The sequence below is a fragment of the Cydia strobilella genome, chromosome 8 (genome assembly GCF_947568885.1).
Source record: "Cydia strobilella chromosome 8, ilCydStro3.1, whole genome shotgun sequence".
Taxonomy (NCBI): domain Eukaryota; kingdom Metazoa; phylum Arthropoda; class Insecta; order Lepidoptera; family Tortricidae; genus Cydia; species Cydia strobilella.
Genome location: NC_086048.1, coordinates 16,795,089 through 16,811,673, shown reverse-complemented (window position 1 = coordinate 16,811,673; position 16,585 = coordinate 16,795,089). Strand labels below are relative to the sequence as shown.

Below are 16,585 nucleotides of genomic sequence, written 5' to 3'. Positions count from 1 at the left end.
TTTTATTATTGATTAGGATTTAGTAAATTATTGTAAGAAAAACTGACTAATTTTATAATGTGTTTAATGAATAATGAAGAATAAAATTTACAAAAACATTATTTTAAATCCTCCAAATTTAATCTCCTTCCTCAGTAGCGACTTGCATTTCGGTTTCGGGATAAAATGGACCTTGTTGCACATATACCTGCAGTCTTAAAAGAATACTTTCATCAAACGCAAGTGAATTAGAAAGCCTTCTAATGATGTCATATTTTACTTCTTTCAACTCCTTTGGGTAGGTCACTGAACGGTCGAGTAGATATTCAATAAAACCTGCAAAAAAAGTTTGCAGTTACAGAAATATATCTTAGGATGGTATTCCATCTGTCCAATATCTTGGTCCAATGTGTATTTTGTCTCACATTTTGCTTAATGAGAGAGTGAGGGTAATGGACATTGGACCGATGGAATACCACCCTTAGACATATTAAAAGGCGGGTCCACACAAAGCAAGCCGCCTTGGTAGGAAATTGCCGCGCGGAGCAGTTCGGTCGGTGGAGACGTGCCTCGCCCGAGGCGACAAATTCCTCGCGAGGCGGCTCGTTCTGTGTGGATCCGCCTAATGAATCACGCACAAAGACTATTTATGTTTGTATTTGTTCAAAATCGTGAATCATTTTCTACTCGTAAGAGTGACTATGGTAAAAGCAGCCGACCTTATATCAGCGAACGGGTTTTTACAGATTTTCAACAAAGTAAGAATGTAACTATAGGTGACTGGCTTAAAGTCCTGAACCATTCTCTAGTCATGAGTGACTATGGTCGATGTAATGGAAGTGCTATTAAAATCTGTAAAAATGGAAGGACTACCTACGCGGACAATTACCAGGTTAGATATATGGTAAGTTGTAACTATATAGAATACCTGCGGTCCTTGCAATCAACTCTTCACCCCACTGATGTTGGCAAACCGCATCCAACAGCGAAAAGGCAGCCGACCTTATATCCGGGAACGGATTTTTACATAACTCCAACAATGTAACCATAGGTGACTGGCTTAAGGTCCTGAACCATTCCCTAGTCATGAGAGTGACTCTATGGTCGATGGGACGGGGTAATGGTGAACCGAAGTCGACGCCGATGAGGCTCGCGAAACAATGTAGGGCGCGGACTTTGGTCTCTGTTGAGCCGTTTCGGGTTAACTGCGCGACGGCGTTTATGCCTTGGGTGTACTGGCTACCTGCATTAGAATAAAAATAATATTAATTCGTTACTAATGAGTCTTTCAAACAGCTAAAGTAAAAGAATGGTGCGTAAAAATATAAGAACTTCACAAGATGGCGCTGACACAGCGTCGTATAGATTGTTTTGGTTCCATTCCGTGACGGGCGACTAAAGCTTCGGCATATATATATATATATACCTATAGTTCAGTTGTCTATACCTAGTTAGAGCAGTCAAATTCAGTTCCCCCTCAATAGTCGATCGCACAAAGCCCAGCGTATCCAACGCCAACGCTATATCAGTAAGACCAGGGTATTTCTTGAACCATTCCCGAGTCGTGAGTAACCCTATGGTCTTTTACATGTTCGAATACTTCGGATTCAAAGTGCTAATAACCCGTCGTCATGTAGTAACATTGTCAGTTTGCAACCACCTTTAACACATTCACTGCCAGCGTGAGCTACGAGCCGAGAACACGTGTTTTCCGCTTTGTAGCGAAAATCTTTTACGAACAGACAATCCGCCTAGCGGGTCGCTGGCAATCAATGTATTAAAATTTGTGTTTTATTATCATGTTACGATTTTTAACGTCTAATAGTTAACAGTCCGTGTTACTACGTACCCAAAGCAGCCAAACTCAGTTTTCCCTCAATAGTCGATCCAATGAAACCCAACGTATCCAACGCTATGGGCAGGGTGCCTTGGTCCTGACTTGCGAACGTGTCAAACATCAGATTCATCAGGACAGGGTATTTCTTAAATATTTCCTGCGGGTATTTATGGGCGATAGTGCCAAAGAATTTCATGTAGCCTGAAAAAGAAAACATGTTGATAAAATCATAATTTGAGACAAAACTGCTCGTATTTTGTTCTCTATGTTTGCTAAATTCTAAGTTGCAAAAGGTCACTGTATTTTACGCTGTTCTGCTAGAAGTACGAGTAAATGTACCTACGTTTGGAGGTCAAATTTTTCAGGGTACGCACTCCATGCATCCTCTTCACCCCTTAAGAGGATGCATGGAGTGCGTACCCTGAAAAATTAGACCTCAAAACGTGGCCACCGCCAGACAGACGGTGACCAACCAAACCTCCGACAGTCCAAGGTCATGACCTAGTCTGCATGGTCGGAAACCATTCAGTTCACCTTGGCCAGAAGCTATAACCTCGTAAGACCCACCCTACCACATAAAGTTTTTTAATTTGAACCTGATTCTATAAGTAAATTGGAACGAATTTCGTTTGTTTTACAACGCAGTGAAACAAAAGAAATGCTACTCTATTTGTTTCATCAAAAGGTTCAAATTAGATTGCAATGAATATGTACATTTAGACTCACGAGGATAAGCTTTAGTACAGTTTATAACTTCTGGCCAAGCATAGAAGGCCAGGCCCACCCAAAAGCATAGAAGTTTGTATCCAAAGGTGATTCTGAGTAGGAAAAACGTTAAATTTACCTATTTTGGAAAAAAACTCCAGTGCTCCAGTGCATCATCACTACAGAAAAAATTGCCCAACCCTACGTGGGATTGTTTACATAATAATATGTTACTCTTCGAAGGCCGCAAATATATGTGACACGCTCTTATGGCTCTACAAATAAGATCGTGTCAGCGGCTGTACAGCGAGCAGCAAAAGTGTAATGGAATACATTTATAAAGTGGCCGTTTACTTTTGCAGCTGGTACGTAAGTTAACTTCACTAGTAAATTCAAGGTGCCATACGCCTGCCTTTATTTTAATATTTCAATTATAAACAACTTTTACCTGGTGTGAGTAACGCGCTCAGAGGATTATTAGGAAGCGCAGCCACCAACTCGCTGACTCTCTTCAACACCCCCGTTTTCACAAAGTGGTTGATCCCATGCGGAGCGACCGCGAGACGGGACATCAACTCTAATATGTTCAACTGGTATAGGACATCATCTGTGTCTAGCTCGGAGACCATAACGTCGAAGTATTGGTGGTCGGCGCATAGTTTGAGTAACTCTGGTGATTTTGAAGCGACGTTGACTACCACCTGTCATTATTTAATTATTTATTCGATAATCTTTGATACCTATTAGCCGGGTCCACACAGAGCGAGCATACGCGCGAGGCAATTTCCTCGCGCACAAAACGGCCAGTGTAGACGTGCCTCGGCCGAGGCGGCGCGCGCGGATACGTCTACAGCCAGTCAAAATTGAAAATTGCCTTTGAGTATGCTCGCTCTGTGTGGACCCGGCTATTTAAGCAAGTTCAGCGGCACGTTCGCTCTCTCTATCATGCTCTTTATGACATATAAATCATATACTAAGTATGAATAATACTAAATAATAAGTAAGGCAGCGTCTATCTAAAGACAAAGGAAAGGAAATCTCGGTCTATTTAAATGGCAGCGCTGAACAGAAATGCCCGACTATTGGCGCTAGTACTTAAATATGGAACGTAATAACAGTACAGAAGGTCCACATGGGTGGTTTGAAATTGTGATGTCTACTGTCTACCCCAAACTTATTCATAGACTTTTCGTTGGGTAGTTAAGAAATCTCTTTTAACAAATGCCAAATACTCCGGGTTACAGGGGGCGTACGATTTTGTGCCCGTTGCTGTCGAAACAGTCGGACCATGGTGCAGCGAGGCGTCCGAATTGTTCAGAGAACTGAGTCGGCGGCTGAGAGAGGGGGAGCGATCCCCGATCTGGGTCTTGGCTTGTCCAACAAGTCTCCATCGCCATACAGCGCGGCAACGCTGCGAGTGTGATGGGGACTTTTGGACCAGGCATGCCACAGAACGGGTCTTAGGTTAGTTAAATAGTTTTAAATTTGTGTTTGTAAAATAGTTTTGTAATGTAATTATGATGACATTTAATGTAATGTTTTAATTGTAAACTGATTTTCAATATTTTAAGAATATTATGAATAAATGATTATGCAAATTATGAAAAAAATCTCTGTTTTGACATTTTGCTGGGACATCAGTTTGCCCCGACCTCGACCAGTGAAACCTGTGTCGAAACGTGGGAAAGAAAGGTAACAAAATAAATTCCAATATTTGTTCAAAACGCGAACGTTTTAAATATTATACTGGACTATAGTCGGGTGGTTTCACGGTACTGTAAGACCGGCTTAAAATTATTACTTTTATTTACCAGAATCCATATTCTAAAACAGCATGTAAGTATGTGAAATTACCTCAAAAGCATTACATTTACTGCTGCTATCATACTCAAGTGCGATTTTCATTTCTTCCAAGACTTTCGGGTAAGCTTCATAGGTCAGGTTGGACGTAACAAGGATAGCTTTGTTGGTAATAGACACATCTTTGTCCAGCACCTGCTGTGCTACTGCCACAAACACATCAATGTACTGCGGCACTGGCAGTAGTGAGGGATCAGATGTTACTACTTTTGCCACCTGTGGAAAATACAAGTTATTCATTTATAGTTTCCTGAGGACCAAAGGTATCATATTTATTGCTGGAAAGATATAATGTGTACCTTGTTAGATGTTTATAAAAACCGGTCAAGTGCGAGTCTGACTCGCGAACGAAGGGTTCCGTACCATTACGCAAAAAACGGCAAAAAAATCACGTTTGTTGTATGGGAGCCCCATTTAAATATTTATTTTATTCCGTTTTTAGTATTTGTTGTTATAGCGGCCGACGGAGAGACAGACGGACAGTGGAGTCTTAGTACTAGGGTCCCGTTTTTACCCTTTGGGTACTGAACCGTAAAAAGAGTTTTTTTTTCACATTCATTTTGTATGCTCCATATCATAACAAACACTCATAAACTTATTATGAAAACATCAGTCAAAAGCTTAAAAAAGAATATATATATCACATTTGGTATGACCCTGTTTGTTTTGTTTATAACATTATAACACAAAACAATTAACCTAAACTAAATACAAATCACTCTTACGGCCCGATCACGACATCGCGCGGCGGCGGCGGCAGCGGCGAGCGGCGGCCATAGGTGGGAACGAAAGGTCCGATCGCTGTGTCTCGCTCCAACCTATGGCCGCCGCTCGCCGCTGCCGCCGCCGCGCGATGTCGTGGCCGGGCCGTTAGTGCTTATGAGCAGGAGTCTCCAATCTTTCAGACCCAAGGGTCACAGCAAGATCTTAGACTCCCTCGCTTCGCTTTCACAGGCCATATAGTATGGCATTAGTCCTTCTGTTACTTTTCCACAGGTCATAGTTTGGTGACCCCTGCTCAGAAGAATAAATTCAACAAAGCAACAAAACTGTAACTTTTTTTATGATATAGGAGGCAAACGAGCAGACTAATCCGCCTGTTGCGTAAGCGTACCGTCATCCATGGACACCTGCAACATCAGAGGCGTTATAAGTGCGTACCGGCCTTTAAGATGGGAGTACCCTCTTTTTTTGAAGGTGTGAAGGTTGTATCGGTCCATAAATACTGCAGGGGCCCATTTCTCGAACGATATTAGTCTAATATTATTAGTGTGTTGTCATGACAACCCATACAATTTGACAGTTCGCAGACTAATAATATTAGTCTAATATCGTTTGAGAAATGGGCCCCAGGCAACAGTTCATTCCACAGTTTAACTGGGCGAGGCAGGAAGATCTAAAGTCAACTGTAACTTTACCTCATCAACTGCAATCTGCCGAACACAGGTCTTCTCATGTCTCAACATAAACATAAAATGGCCTGTATAATTTCTGATGATGCCACCGAGCTCAAACTTCTCACAGCACAGCTTCAGCACTTCACATGTTAAGTGGAACTGGGTCCTGAAAATATTCATGTCTTAAATAAAACATACCAAATACTTTTTATAGGTAAGTGGGACTTGGTCTTCACATTGATTTGTGTTTATATCGTTATTATATCTAGGGTTCCCAGATGGTCGGGATTTGGCGGGATTCTCCCGAATTCTGCCGAATTTCAAAATTCCGAAAAATGTAGATTAGGGTTCCATACCCAAAGGGTAAAAACGGGACCCCATTACTAAGACTGTCCATCTGACACTAGGCTGTATCTCATGAACCGTGATAGCTAGACAGTTGAAATTTTCACAGATGATGTATTTATGTTGCCGCTATAACAACAAAATACTAAAAACAGAATAAAATATTTCAACAGAAAGTTTTTTCTTTATTTATACATTAGACATACAATAAAACTGCTTTCACTCTAAGAGTAGTTTGATTTTAAGGACCTAATGTTTGCTTTGGTATGTTTATTAAAAATTTCACAAAATTAAAAAGGAGGGGAATTTTGGTACTTGGTAAGAACTACACCCATGTAAGTATAATCCATTAAACATAACCTAACAAAAAAATAATGTGAAAAGTAGCTTACTTGTCTGGCACATTAAGGCACTGAATAATCTCTTTGATTCCAACATCTCTGATCACGGCTGAAATTTCATTTGCAGGCTTCAACGAAAGTAAGTTTTTGATGTCATTTAGAGCAGCCGGTCGAGATTCATCACGGTGGAGACTATTTAGAAACTGGCGGTATTGATCTGCATCTGATATAACCATTTTGGATGGATGGTAGAATAAAGTAAAATTTTAAACACTAAAAGTAAACAAAATTGTCAACACACTTCAATTCACCGCGGCCTAGTGATGTGCGAATATAAAATAAAATCGATGTTATAAAATGTCAAATCATTTTTATTTTTACATGCCGTTAATCAGGTAACCGGGAATAGAACGGTAATATAACGGTAATATAAAATAGTATGTATTTACATTGTTAAACGCCTTTTGTAATATCCAGTAAAATAGCTTTAAAAGTTTAAAATCAATAAATTGCAAATTAATGTTTTATTCGATACAAATTTGGTTATATCCTCCTAGATACAAATCGTGTTTGCATGTGCAATTACAACACTAGTCGCTAGTCGGTGCAAATATGTCAAGTCATTAATGCTATATCTACGTAGGTGTAACTAAACGTCGCATAGATGGTAGGATCCTATAGATGAGCTATACGCGTGCGTCCGTGAGGGACAGAACATACGCAAACGCAATGCGACAAAATGATTGTGCGACGGTCGATCCGATCGAGTAAGTCGAATCGGTTCGATAGTGTCGCGAAGATCTGACAACATGTGAGGGTAGGGTTTACTGATGTTTCGGCGAAAATTACTTGACAAACTTTCAGTTCCCAAACTATTTATCCCATATTTTTAGTTGGGCGAGATTTCATTTCGCAAATTTACATAATCCAACCTAACCTAACCCAACCTAGTACGTCATTTTCATTTCGCAAGTATGGGGTTGGGAAATGCAATGGTTGCGAAGTAAGGTTATGCCAACGATTGGTAAGATTGGTTTGCCAAATGAAACTTTGGCGAAAAGTTGGTTGCCAAGTGAAATTTGGCGAAATAAATTTCGCCAAAAAGGAAGTACACCGAGAGTGGACTGGGGTAGATGAAAGTTTAAATACTATGAGCGCCAATTGCGCGGCCAATTTGTCGTTCGAGCTTCAAGAGGTTAGATCCATAACCTGTGACAACAAGTGTAAGTAAAGTGAATAGAGGCGACGCCTGGAGTCGGTGACCACTGACCACATGGGCTGGTTTACCAAAAAGCTATAAGTGTTTACCGCTTTGTAGTTTATGTCTTATTATGGTACGATTTACTAATCGATGTTTCTGAGTTGCCATGTGCTTTTCATGGAAGCAGTTATTAAATTAAAAAAATAAAATAAAAATGCCTGCTGTTTGGAGGCCATCTTTGATAAGGTGGACAAGGTTCTCTTAGGAGGGCGGCAGCTTTGACGGCCGGGCGAAGCTGTCGGGTTCTCCGATTTGGCGCGGGGTACTCCCCCATGCAACTGTGGCTACTTATGAGGCCTGGTAAGAGTGTTGCGGCGGCTGGGGTTGCCGTGACTATATACGTGATGCGCAGTGCCCGCTGTACTTGGAGGCACGATAGCTTCAGACGACAGGTATTTATGTAGAAGGAGTGCGGCGCTTCGGCGGCTAGGTACTCCGAGCTTGGCCCATGGGACCCCCATGCAATAGGAGTGTGGCAGCTTCCGCTGCCAGGTACTCCGACCTGGTGTACAGGACTCCCCTGTACTGTTTAGAGGAGTGTGGCAGTTTCTGGTGCCGGGTACTCCGATTTCGTGTAGTTGGTGTACAGGATTTCCCTGTACTGTTTAGAGGTGTCCGACCAGGTGTATAGGCCTCCCCTGTACTGTTTAGTGTCTTTCATCCGGCCGGGTAAGATGGTGCTCATTAGTGTAAGAGTTAACTACTTAACTGATAGATATATGTAACTCTTCGAATTTAATCGAATTTAAACTGTTGTGAGACTTACTAACATTAAATAATTTCACGGTTTAGACTCACTTGCGAGTGACTAAAACAAGTGAGTCTAAACCGTGAAATTATGTAACTCTTATTTATGATCAATGGATTTTAAAAAAATGTGTGTGGTGTGGATGGATGTAAAATGTTGCCAAGACGAAACCATAAGGCTCGCGCTGTCAAAAAGTTATCAGATCTCTTGTAGAGCCAAGCTTCTTACTCTACAAGCCCTAACTGCACAAACTCTACACCTTAGTCAAAATATGTGCCCGTTTGGCAGGCCGTTTCGTTACTACAATAACTATTGTATAATAAAAAATAATGAATAGTGAATAAATCTTTCACCTTACGTCCATCGTCCATGTAACGGTAGCGAAACGGCAAAGCCACATATTTTGACTAAGGTGTTATATGGATTGAAAATTCAAATGAAAGTGGTGGATTTCAAAGTATAAATTTATTATCATTAACTGTATGCTTTCTTAGCTCGCCAATCCAAAAATTCGTCAATATCACCTTCATCATTTGAATCTTCTTCATTTTCACTTTGTTGTTCTGTATCTAATTTGTTTTTCTTTGTTTCTTCTTTCTTCAGTTCTAGTTCTAAGACCCTGCAAAAAATAGGAAATAATATATGTATATAATTAAACGCTTTTCACCATGGCGTATTGTCAATCGCATCCTAGAAAATCTAAGGAAGAGTTTGATTTTACTCAAAACTTATATTGGACGCATATGAATATGACCAATAATATGGCGGTTGTAAGAGCACAGTAATTATCATGCTAATCCTAAATGTATAATTGTTTTAAGGAACCCAAAAAGAAAATTACGGCTTGTTGGAATTACTTAGGCCATATAAATTGAATAAAAACACGTATAATAACACAACGATAAACAACAACCGGAATTACTGGCTTCCTTGCGTCAATTGGCGACGCTGCTAAATGTGCTGAATGTGCACGCTTGCAAGTTAAAGTATAATTTGCCAGGAAACGTATAAAAGTTTTGTAACTACAAGTGCGTACCTGTTCCAATTTCTCATCTGCTCTTCTATTTCATCAATCTGTCGTTCCGCCGTGGCTTCCTCTTGTTCTCCAGCTATTATTTCAGCTGAGGCAGTAGCTTGTTCCTTTATTTCTTTTTGAAACTTTTCCCATTCCTCTTCAACCGGGTCCTTGTACTCTATATTTCGCACCTGAAATAAATATGACGAGCGATTTCTTACGTTAGAGTACCCTACAGTCAGTGCCGGCCCGAGTCCTTGATCAGGGTATAGCGAAATCGGGTTTTGGCGCTCTTCGTTGAAGCTTTTTACCCAAAAGCAAAACGAACCGTATTTTGGGCCCGTCATAGTCATACTCGCGTCTTTTAAAACTTTTTTTTTTCATTTGCCATTTTGGCGCCCCCCTTGCCATCCGGCGCCTAGAGCGGCCGCTCCACTCGCTCTACCCTAGATCCGGCCCTGCCTACAGCACATAGATGGTAGGATCCTATAGATAAATGTGCTATACGCGTGCGTCCGTGAGGGAAAGAATATACGCAATGCGACAATATGATTGGTCGACTTATTTGTTTCCCATGCCCACCATAAACCGTACTAAATTTATTGGGGAAAAAAAAGTGAAAAAAGTGACAAGGACAAACAATAATGCGCTTTCTCTGCTACTCCTACTAAAAGTTCCACAAGTGCATCTCGTTCGGTCATCTGGCCCCTCCCCCATTTCATCTCTGTATTATTGTACCTCTATCATAGACCTAGCATTACAACATACCAAAAACAACCGACGTAATTTGGTCGGGTTCATTAATACCCACCATAAAACGGTGGGCAACAAAAAAACGTCTACGTCACTTAGGACTTTTTTAAAATAGGCAGAAAGGAAAATTGAGACTATGACAAGAAAACAATAATAGCGCTTTCTCGGCTACTCCTACTGACAGTTCCATAAGAGCATCTCGTTCGGTCAAATGGGGAGGGGCCATTTCCTCTCTATATTATTGTATGACCTCTATGCTACAGCCAAGGGCTTATTGCGGTTCCTATAAGAGGAAAGAGAAAATAGTGTCTTTATCACCGACCGGGCATTTTTTTATGGTCGGGTTATGGCATCGTGTGGGCATCATAGCAAGGAGGCTATGGCGAAATACCGAAATTTATAAGAGTGAAAGAAAAAAGACATTGGACATGCAAGCCGGATAAATTGTGTAGTAATAAGTACTAACATTATGCGTCCTACCCGGGTGTCATGTACTGACTACATTCTACATACTAACATCTTCTGTAATAAACATGACTTTTAATGTGAAATAAATGAAATTAAATACATTTCATATGAATATTCTTTCTCTTACCCCCGGTCGCTCGGTGGCGAGTCTATAACTACTTGTATATACTATGTCTATGGCTACAGCATGCCTTGCCAAACATCAACGTTCTGATATTCAATCGAATTGATCAATTTTCAATGTTTTTAAAGCTGGTCAAGCAAATCTTGTCAGTAGAAAAAGGCGCGAAATTCAAATTTTCTATTGGACGATATCCCTTCGCGCCTACATTTTTTAAATTGGCCGCCTTTTTGTACTGACAAGATTTGCTTGACCAGCTATATTTATGTTCAGTTTAATTTATATTTTTTACTATAGTTTTAAATTAGTGTAATATATCGTATAACAAGATATAATATATTTACTTTTCATATAATAGAATATCTAACGGATAGGAAGAAGTGTATATAAATTAGACGTAAATTTTGGTGACTCAGGTAGTATCCGAACGATCCCTGCCAGTGTCATTTGCGAATTGCGAAAACGTCAAATCTTATCAAAACCTCTCAGAATAATCAAAACCTGATCGTCGTTTTATTAATGGTTTATTATTAATTATTATAAACATCGTTTTGGTATGTTGATATCAAGTAATATTTTATCAAAAAAGTTATACAATTGGTGTTTAAAAATTAATACTTGTCGATACAAAGGCACAATGAACGAAACGCTATTGAAATCGGTAAAGGCTTGCATACCAAAACTAGATGGTGGTAAACACAAGGGTCAGGCCGGTAGGATAGGAATAGTTGGAGGATCCTTAGAATACACGGGAGCGCCTTATTTTGCTGGGATAAGTGCTTTGAAAGTAAGTTTGGTCTATTAATATATATGTACTATGGTTTGAATTCCCACTTAGTCCATATTTTAACACACCATATTATTATAGTATTTTATGGAACTTATGTCAAGTATCCGTAAGTACTCTGGACTTTGGCCTAATTTTTAGACTCTAAATGATTTTGAAAACGTAATATAATTGAAGTAACTATAATGTCCTTAGATTTAATTATTAGTTTGTTCTGTAGACGTAGGTATAACACATAAATGGTATAATTTGAGAGCACACGCACAACAAAATATCTTCAGTTGGAAAAAATATTTTATAACTAGATTAAAGTATTTAGAAAAAGAAGGAAATAAAAATACCCAAAGGAAATAAAGGAATAAAAATATAAAATTTTTAAATGTTTGAACTTATAATATCTTGATAAGCCCTGTGTCCTAGATCATACAACAATTCATAATTACAAATTTACAGGTTGGAGCTGATTTGGTGCACATATTTTGTGCATCTTCAGCAGACAGCGTCATTAAGTCGTACAGTCCCGAACTGATAGTACATCCATTACTGGACCACTCTAATGCTACCGCTCAAATTTCTCCGTGGCTTGAAAGACTTCATGCCTTAGTCATTGGTCCAGGACTGGGACGAGAGATGGAAACCTTCAATGTTGTGACAGATTTGATAAACATTATAAAAGAGAAGAAGATACCCTTAGTTATTGATGCAGATGGATTGTTTCTAGTAACTAGCAAACCGGAAGTTATTAAAGATTTCTCATCACCGGTTATATTGACTCCTAATAAAATAGAATTTGAAAGGCTATGCAACAGTCTTGGCGGGGCTTCAGAATTACGAACCCTTGGGGAAAACGTAACAGTTTTCAAAAAAGGAGAAGTAGATCAAGTGTATTCTTCACTTCAGGAAGCAGAGTGGAAGTCTAATGTTTACGGATCTAACCGAAGATGTGGTGGACAAGGGGATCTTTTATCAGGATCAATTGCTACATTTTTAAACTGGACTTTGAGTAATAAGGATAAGATAGAGATTGGTTTGGCTGCTGATCCTCGGACAGCAGCATCCTTAGCCTGCTATTCAGCATCAATTCTTGTAAGGCTATGTAATGAGAAGGCTTTCAAGATCAAAGGCAGAAGTATGCTGGCTGGTGATATGATTGAATACATCCATGAATCTTTTGAAGAGTTATATGGACAATAATATTTTAGGAATGCAAGTACAACCATCATATACTGTCATCAAAGCAAGGTCATTCAGTAGAGTGTTGTTTGTTGTATTTAATATGGGTGTAGTGTAACATAGATTGGCCTGGGTCCTATTAATATTTTAGTTTTAAGAATACAAGAAATAATTATTGCTATGTTAGTTTTTTAAAAGCATCTATAAACCAAAAGGTTTTTGATTTTAGTAATTTTATAACTGAAATATAATATAATTAAGAACAATGTAGTATGTAACGTAGTAGTAGTAGTATTTTTTTGGTTCTTTGGATATGCCAATCTGTCATTGTAAAAAAAAAACATCATTGTCTCATGTAAGTTTATGGATAAAACTAAATTTACCTTGGCATCTAAGATAGGGTCATCAAAGAATCCTTCTGGTATAGGTGCCTCTGGTACAGGTGGAGTTTTATCTTTGCCACTGGAATCCTTGACTTTCATACTGGATCCAGGCTTCTCGTCATCTTTAACATAAAAAAATATCATGATATTACACTGCACAGATGAGCTCCAACTTTACTTATAATTAACGCTTTGACCCCCAAAGACGATAAGTGATGCGCACGGCTACAGCCCAATAGTGTAAATATAAATGCAATATGCAATGGTCCCCCTACTTTAAAAAGGACATCACATTGCTGGAAAAAGTACAGCGAAGAGCAACGAAAATGGTTGCTTCATTGAAGGACAAGCCATATGAAGAACGGCTTCAGGAACTAGGTCTTACAACATTGGAGGACAGAAGGAAGTGAGGCGATCTTATTGAGATATACAAAATCTTGCCTGGACACTACAATGTTCCAAATATTAAAGACCTATACATATCAAGCCAGAATGTAAAGTTGAGAGGACACTCTATGAAACTTGTCAAACCCTCGTGTACTAGCTACCCTAGGAAACACTTCTTGCCAAATCGTGTGGTAAATGTGTGGAACTCTACCAGAAACTGTTAAATTGTTAGTGCACCGTCAGTGAACACTTTCAAAAATAGACTAGATACACATTTTAGAACTTTGAAAAGTGCAAAATAAAATACAAGTGCTCTATATACACGCATCAGCTCCAAGAGCTGCTAGTGTATCAAATAAATAATAAATAAATAAATAGGGGAAGTAATTAAATGATCAGCCATTTTTAAAACTGGGCAACTCTTGTTCAGCAAATAATTCACAAATGGTCAACATTATAACCAATATTTATCGGCTTAATAAATAGTTGAGCTGCAAAATTATTATTTGGTCAGCAAGATTTAAAATAAGATGGGTTGCGTTTGATTTGAAAAATCGGCAGGGTTGCAAGCGGAGCGGAATCGTGTGCCTGCATTTCATTCGATGATTATTAGCAGTCAAATTGCGTGTTCTAACGTATTTGTTGGTGATATATTTATCCGTTTTGGTACTTTGAGAGTATTATAGGTGTAAAATGGAAGATATTAGCTACTAGAAAAGTGGCTTAGGTTAGGTTAGAACTGCGACCTTCACAGAAAACAACTGCTACTAGAAAAGTGGGTTAGGTTAGAACTGCGACATTCACAGACACAAACTGCTACTAGAAAAGTGGGTTAGGTTAGGTTGGAACTGCAACCTTTACAGAAACCAACTGCTACTAGAAAACTAGGTTAGGTTAGTTTAGAACTAATTTTTGCGGATCAGTTAAATTAATCCAAAATGAAATAATCCGCTTACCCACTGACTGCTTAACAAAATTTGATTAATGGTGGATCGCTTACTGCCGATCAAATAATTAATTTGCCAACCAAATCAATTTAGAGCAGCTCATTATGACATTAATTGCGAACTGATTTTGAAATACTTGCTAACCTTAAGTTGCTGATCAAATACACATTTTGGCTGACCAAATATATATTTTTGTTCATCAAAATAGGAATATTCTGCATATCGATTAAATAACACCCAATAAATAGTCCTTAAACAGAAAAAAAGCCCTGCGATACCTTGCAGGGTGTACACGTGTGCCTGTTACTCATAGAGTATTGTTTATAGAGCACAAAATATTAACTGTGATATCTCTTTATCTTTATTGTATTTGTTTATATGTTTTCAAAAACAAAGACCGATTCTAAACAAGTAGACAAAATATATCTAGATCCTTGTGAGCTGAGAATGAATTTTTGACAACTAAATGTAATTTCCAACATTTCGATAACAGTACACAACAACCGCAATTAGTGTTCAATAAATTGGACAATAGTATAAAAACATGTAAGGATCAAAGGACATTTGAAATTAAGTTAAAAGACTAGTTTATGAATAAAACTTATTATTCTATTAAATAATATTTTGCAAATGCTTTAAATTAAAATGTATCATCATTGACATCCATACTATACCTACGTGTAATTCTGACTGACATCAATCTGGTATCTGTGATCCATTATTATTGTTGTGATTGTTTTATTATATTTTTTGTTGATTTTATTGTGTAATATATAATTGTATTTGCATGCATTTAAGTATGTTTTATTGCAAATAAAGTGATTGATTGAATACCAACCTTCATGACTTAAGATTTTTGCAATCATAGGACGTTAAAATCTTAGTTGTTATATGTATGTATGGTATGTTCATGGCATACATACATATAACAACTAGGTTATTTACTCACTTAAAAAAAAGAGAAGCTTATTTTGTATCCATATTGCTGCTTGCAATAATATTTTGAACAATGAAGTATGCATAAAGTATCTAACAATAAAATTGAATTGGCCCGAAACATTTTAATGCTTGCGTGTAGCATAGAACCAAAACATTTGTTTGCAACAAATACATTTGAAATAGTGTACTAGTTTTATGTGACTTTTTATTGCACATAGAAAAGTTACACAGAGATAACAATAAGTATTATAGTAATGCAAATAGGAGTGCATATACAGAAATTGCAGTTAACCATATTGTGCCACACCTAAAGCTACATAATATATAAAAGAGAAATACAAAATGATTTTGTCAAACTTCGAAAAGTAACTAAAATACTTCTTAAACTAATTTTATAATAAGCAGAATTATGTACTTATTAATTATGTATTAGAATACTTGCTATTTACCTCCATTTAGCGTTGACTGCACTAAATCAAGATTCAAAGGTGCCCTTTTAATCTCCTCATTGTGATAAGAAATTACGTTAGGCACGTTACTATTCGGTAATTGTACAGGTTTAACATCACCAGCATTTTTTAGGATGCTCTTCAATTTTTTCTCCGGTGGAGCATCTGATGGTGGAACACCTAACCTTTTGACTTTTTTAGCATCTGTGAAATCATTGGTGATTTTCTTTAACTCTTTAGCTTTCTCGACGTTTTCTTTGTGCTGTTTACTATTAAGATGCACTAGCCATACTGCTTCTGAACGGACCACAGAAGAGCAAAGTAAGCACATGAGCTGGCCCAAGTTGTTGTATTTGGCCAGCGGATTATCTATCTTCGTAGCCTTCACGTCTTTCTTCTTACGTTCTGCCATGAGGCGCCGCATTTCTTCTTGAGCCTTCTTCTTCTCCATTTGCGCGCGGAGCGACATGGTGAACACGTGTGCTACAATATGCAATGCTGGAACTTCTGACGCTCGCTAGAGGTCAACTCTTCGTTACCTGGGACTCTGGAATACTCTGAATTACTATGCAGAGCAGGAATACAAAATCCAAACAAATACATTTGACTATTTGACAGAATTATTATGTCATTATCAAATTGACAGTCATAGACATCTCATAGATACAACATTCTATCAGCGTCTTACTG

The 16,585-nt window shown here is 38.3% G+C and overlaps 3 protein-coding genes across 3 annotated transcripts; 1 reads left to right on the top strand and 2 right to left on the bottom strand.

Annotated features, from left to right (window-relative positions):
• Positions 1–47: 47 nt before the first annotated feature.
• LOC134743750 (26S proteasome non-ATPase regulatory subunit 5) lies at positions 48–6,776 on the bottom strand. The gene is made up of 7 exons (XM_063677392.1): positions 6,516–6,776; positions 5,800–5,944; positions 4,376–4,597; positions 2,970–3,222; positions 1,829–2,017; positions 908–1,222; positions 48–315 (listed from the first exon to the last, which is right to left on the bottom strand). The coding sequence occupies exons 1-7, from the start codon at positions 6,698–6,700 to the stop codon at positions 119–121; spliced, it is 1,506 nt and encodes a 501-aa protein (XP_063533462.1). The 5' UTR covers positions 6,701–6,776; the 3' UTR covers positions 48–118.
• Positions 6,777–8,923: 2,147 nt separating this feature from the next.
• Positions 8,924–16,478, bottom strand: LOC134743774 (zinc finger protein 830). Its single transcript, XM_063677428.1, has 4 exons — positions 15,896–16,478; positions 13,174–13,295; positions 9,510–9,679; positions 8,924–9,092 (listed from the first exon to the last, which is right to left on the bottom strand). The coding sequence occupies exons 1-4, from the start codon at positions 16,362–16,364 to the stop codon at positions 8,948–8,950; spliced, it is 906 nt and encodes a 301-aa protein (XP_063533498.1). The 5' UTR covers positions 16,365–16,478; the 3' UTR covers positions 8,924–8,947.
• On the top strand, positions 11,353–12,836 carry LOC134743771 (ATP-dependent (S)-NAD(P)H-hydrate dehydratase). The gene is made up of 2 exons (XM_063677423.1): positions 11,353–11,617; positions 12,071–12,836. The coding sequence occupies exons 1-2, from the start codon at positions 11,387–11,389 to the stop codon at positions 12,809–12,811; spliced, it is 972 nt and encodes a 323-aa protein (XP_063533493.1). The 5' UTR covers positions 11,353–11,386; the 3' UTR covers positions 12,812–12,836.
• Positions 16,479–16,585: the final 107 nt, after the last annotated feature.

Coding starts and splice junctions, on each gene's coding strand:
- LOC134743750 (XM_063677392.1), bottom strand. CDS start 6,700: ATGGTTATATCAGATGCAGATCAATACCGCCAGTTTCTAAATAGTCTC. Junction 5,945..6,515: donor TGCCTTAATGTGCCAGACAA/GTAAGCTACTTT, acceptor GAATATTTTCAG/GACCCAGTTCCACTTAACAT. Junction 1,223..1,828: donor ACTGAGTTTGGCTGCTTTGG/GTACGTAGTAAC, acceptor ATTCTAATGCAG/GTAGCCAGTACACCCAAGGC.
- LOC134743771 (XM_063677423.1), top strand. CDS start 11,387: ATGTTGATATCAAGTAATATTTTATCAAAAAAGTTATACAATTGGTGT. Junction 11,618..12,070: donor CTGGGATAAGTGCTTTGAAA/GTAAGTTTGGTC, acceptor ACAAATTTACAG/GTTGGAGCTGATTTGGTGCA.
- LOC134743774 (XM_063677428.1), bottom strand. CDS start 16,364: ATGTCGCTCCGCGCGCAAATGGAGAAGAAGAAGGCTCAAGAAGAAATG. Junction 13,296..15,895: donor GCAGTCAACGCTAAATGGAG/GTAAATAGCAAG, acceptor TTTATGTTAAAG/ATGACGAGAAGCCTGGATCC. Junction 9,680..13,173: donor ACCCTATCTTAGATGCCAAG/GTAAATTTAGTT, acceptor TATTTATTTCAG/GTGCGAAATATAGAGTACAA.